At 31.3% G+C, this 3,976-nt stretch overlaps 1 protein-coding gene across 1 annotated transcript in view; it reads left to right on the forward strand.

Annotated features, from left to right (window-relative positions):
- LOC106478191 (glycine receptor subunit alpha-2-like) overlaps positions 1–3,607 on the forward strand; it is a 40,910-nt gene extending 37,303 nt beyond the window's left edge. Inside the window, exon 9 of the mRNA XM_022381757.1 lies at positions 3,545–3,607. Within this exon, the coding sequence (XP_022237465.1) occupies positions 3,545–3,607 (63 nt within the window). The remainder of the gene's footprint in view (positions 1–3,544) is intronic.
- The last annotated feature ends 369 nt before the right edge of the window (positions 3,608–3,976 follow it).

Consider the following 3,976-nt stretch of genomic DNA (forward strand, 5'->3'; position numbering starts at 1 on the left):
CTGCAGAAAATAATTCAATTTGACTAATCTTTTTGTATAAATAAAACATATACTTATTTAACTGTTGGCTTTGTAATCAATATAAGTGTATTGTTTCCAAATCTATTTTACAATCTGAGTACAGACAGAAATTATGTTCTATGTATAACTATCGTTTAATGTCACGTTGCCACTTATAGTGTTTTACCTATATCACGTTAAAGCAATAGATTATAATTTGAATTAACCGCGTAGTTAACACTTTATGTTACAAATACTCATTATTGAACAACGGGTGTTTATCAATTAGTTTGTTTGTCAAACATAATGCTTGCGTTCTCTACTTCCAGAGCACTGACAAAAGTATATTTACACTTCTCCATCTTTAAAGATGGGATTGAACTCTGCATCACCGTCCTTAAGCTTAATAGCTACTGTTTTTCTGCAATCATGTTACCAACTGTGCTATAATTGACCTCCAAGTTGGTTGAAAAACTCTTCCAGATTATGATAACTGTGAGGCTGAGGTTTAATACTTCAAAGTAGCCTCTTCAGATTAGTTCCAAATACGTACCTTAGATCAGAACTCTGGGCTTACCATTTAAACATGTTGATATTATTGTTTTTAAATTAGGAATAGCTATAACTACTGCTGATACAACACATTGAATGGCTAAATAAAATCTCCGACACAGCTCCTGGAAAGTATCTACTTAAGACACTTAGATATCATTGGACCCGAGTATGTCTTATTACCCCTAATACACTGAACAGAGCCATTACATAATGTCTTAACTACAATTCTACACAATTATAGTTCAGTATTTCACCTGGTTGAATTCGTATATCACTGTAAAACTGGATGAAATGTCTTTCCACGAAATGTGCGACCAAACGTCTAGTTTCCAGAATTGATAGGATTTCATCAAGCAAAACAGTAGCAAACATATTAAGAAATAATGTAATATTTAGGTATACTACCCCTTCTAAGGTAGCCCATTCATGAAAATTGCACTTCAAAAACTTGTAGTTTTAACATTAGACCACACCGGATATGTGAAAGCCACTGTGAATTGGTCATAAAAATTATTTTCAGCATCAATTTTACAGACTTAAATAAGAGTATATCACATTTACAGAGCATTGTTAATCTAAATATATATTTTTACATGTTGTACTATAAACTTCTGGATATTATAGGCAGGTCTTATGCACAGTAGGTTATGCTTGAGCAAGAAATGCGCTTATTTCATGTTATGATTTTTCTCACGTTTTACAGCTTTTCTCTGAGATTCACATGTTTTGAAATATTCGCAAAAAGCTACTCAAAAGCCATCTGTGCTAGCCGTTCGTATTTTCGAACTGAGAAACTAGAGGGAAGACGGTTAGACAACAGCATCCCTCACCAACTCTTGTCTAGCTTGACAGTGAGATCTGACCTCTCCCTCCAGATGCATCCACGAACCCAAGCGCAATTATTAATTTTTATTTTGTAGTAACAGGATGCGATCGCGGAGCCCGCAGATCCATAACCCAGCACGATAACCGTTGGGCAACGCTTGACTCCAACTTCATATGATTCATGAAGTTTTGGCACCTCAGCACTAAAACACCATTCGTTAAGTCTTCTTATTACCTTAATTCCTTAAAGAATATGGTGGAAAGGGGTTGTGTGACGTGGTCAAGGACCACCTTGATACTTATGTTAAGGAAATATTTATTTATGTTCTTAATTTGTTTACTTTAATTACTCATCAAGCTTGTGAAAAGAATTGGCAGAGGAAACATTAGTTTGGAAAAATGTCCTGTAAAACTTGAACTCATTTTTAGTGTTGTGTTAAATATTTAGTTTAACCAATTTAAAATTTTTGTTTATTTAATTTATGTTTGAAGTTGTATCAGACATAATTAGGCTAGCTTGAGTAATAAATACATGTTTGAAAGTTTTGTGCAATGTAACGTTCTCTATACTTCTTTTTGTCATCAATGATGCATCCTATATGATGTAGTCATTAAAAAACTCAATCTTATTATTTTCCGTCAACCTTTATTTTATGGTGATTGTCGATATAAATAATTAATTAATATATCTTTGCACTGTTACAAGGAGTTGAGTTCAACCTCGGATGTATTCAATATAATTATGATAATATATATATATATATATGTAGACAAGAAACAAATTTTACTCTTCAAAAGTCTTTTTTTATACAAATTATACAAGTAATTCAAACTTTTTAATGGTTGTTCATAATAATAAACATTTTAAAAGTATAGGAGAAAAGGAAGTAAATAGAAAATATAAGAACAGATTGAAATCGAATGCTTACTCAGATACATTAACAATGCTAAATTAATGTTGCCAAATATCACGAATATCAACATTGTATACTTGAATGTTATATATATATATATTCATTATCTTGTGTTGTACATTCGAGTAAACGTTATTATCAGAGCATGTATTCTTTCTAAAGTAGTTATTGAACGACAAATAAGTGTTTAAACAAGTAATGTCGTTAAAATATATACAGTACTTTATGTTGTTCATCATTAAACTATAGAGTCGGTGATAACTGAGAAATGCTTGCTACAAGTTGAACGCCGGAGTGTGTGTACTCCAGCTCGTATACGGTTTCATTAGGTCCACTGAAGAATATAAACAATGAAAAAATACAGAAAAGCATTGCTATAAATGATTGTCATCTAAAGTTTACACATGTATGCTAGCGTAAGGAGCAATCCATGTTAAGGCAATGCTTCATTGAGCTTCTAAAGGGTATTAACATTGCAATAAATGTAATTCTCAAACCAGACTACTTTCAAATATGTTAAAGCTAAATCTAATGAAAGTGGTTAAACATAAGTATAATGCTTTACTGACGCATATTATCAAAAGCACTACTAAAATACAAAAAAAACTCTAGTCCGGATGGTGAAAACTCTTAAATTTGGAGCATAAGTATCACTGAAGCAATATTTATAATTAATTTAACAAGATCATAGCTCACATTGTGGAAGAATCTCTGTAGCTATTCAGCAGATCGATGGAACTCATGAACTTAAGAACTGACTATCTACACTATGTTCTCCGTGGGGATTGAACACCGAATTCTAGCGTTACAGACTCCCAAACTCCCTGCTCAGAATCGGAGTGATAAACAAGAATGCATAATTTAACGCTAAAAATCGGGTTTCGATACATGCGATGATTGCAGCACAGATATCCCATTGTGTAGCTTCGTGTTTAACAACAAACAAACACAAATTATTACACATGTGACCTTCATTGAGTGATTTTGTAAAATAGTAAACTACTGTGTATCGGTAAAATTCCATTAAAAGTCTGATAATTCGGTAAGACGCGTGCCCCAATTATTATAGATATAAATAGATTCGGTTTCATTGTTTTTGAAATACTTTCTTCATCAAAGCAGAAAATATATTGTTTATCTTGCAAATTACGGTAAAATTCTTTAGTAAAACTTTGTAAAATATTTCTTTTATTTACACAGCATCAATTTTTCAAAAATTTCACATTAATTTTGTAAATATTTGTAATTAGGTTTCAAAGAAAAATGAATTGGCTATGAACAAGGAATTTGATGTAGTTAGTATGTGTGTGTAAAACATTTTACTTTGAAAAGTATAAAGGTGAATGGGTTATACTATATTCGGTAGACAAACAAACATTTACCGATTCATAACTATGAAAACTAATACTGTATCGTGGGATAGACTTAAGATCTTAGCCACCAAAGGCCCTACGCTTGTGAAAAAAAGAACATAAATTTGTTCATTTATACAGTATTAGTTTGCCTCATTTAATATATAAAACTTCAAGCATAAATATAAAAAAAATTAAAGCTTTGTTCTATAAAAATCCATTTCACAATCACAAGAAAAGAGAACGGAAAACTTTTAGTAATGTTAAATTACTTTGGACTAAATGCATAAAACTTTACTTTTTTTGTTAAAACTATTAACTTATTTAGTT

The sequence above is a fragment of the Limulus polyphemus genome, unplaced genomic scaffold (assembly GCF_000517525.1).
Source record: "Limulus polyphemus unplaced genomic scaffold, Limulus_polyphemus-2.1.2 Scaffold188, whole genome shotgun sequence".
Taxonomy (NCBI): domain Eukaryota; kingdom Metazoa; phylum Arthropoda; class Merostomata; order Xiphosura; family Limulidae; genus Limulus; species Limulus polyphemus.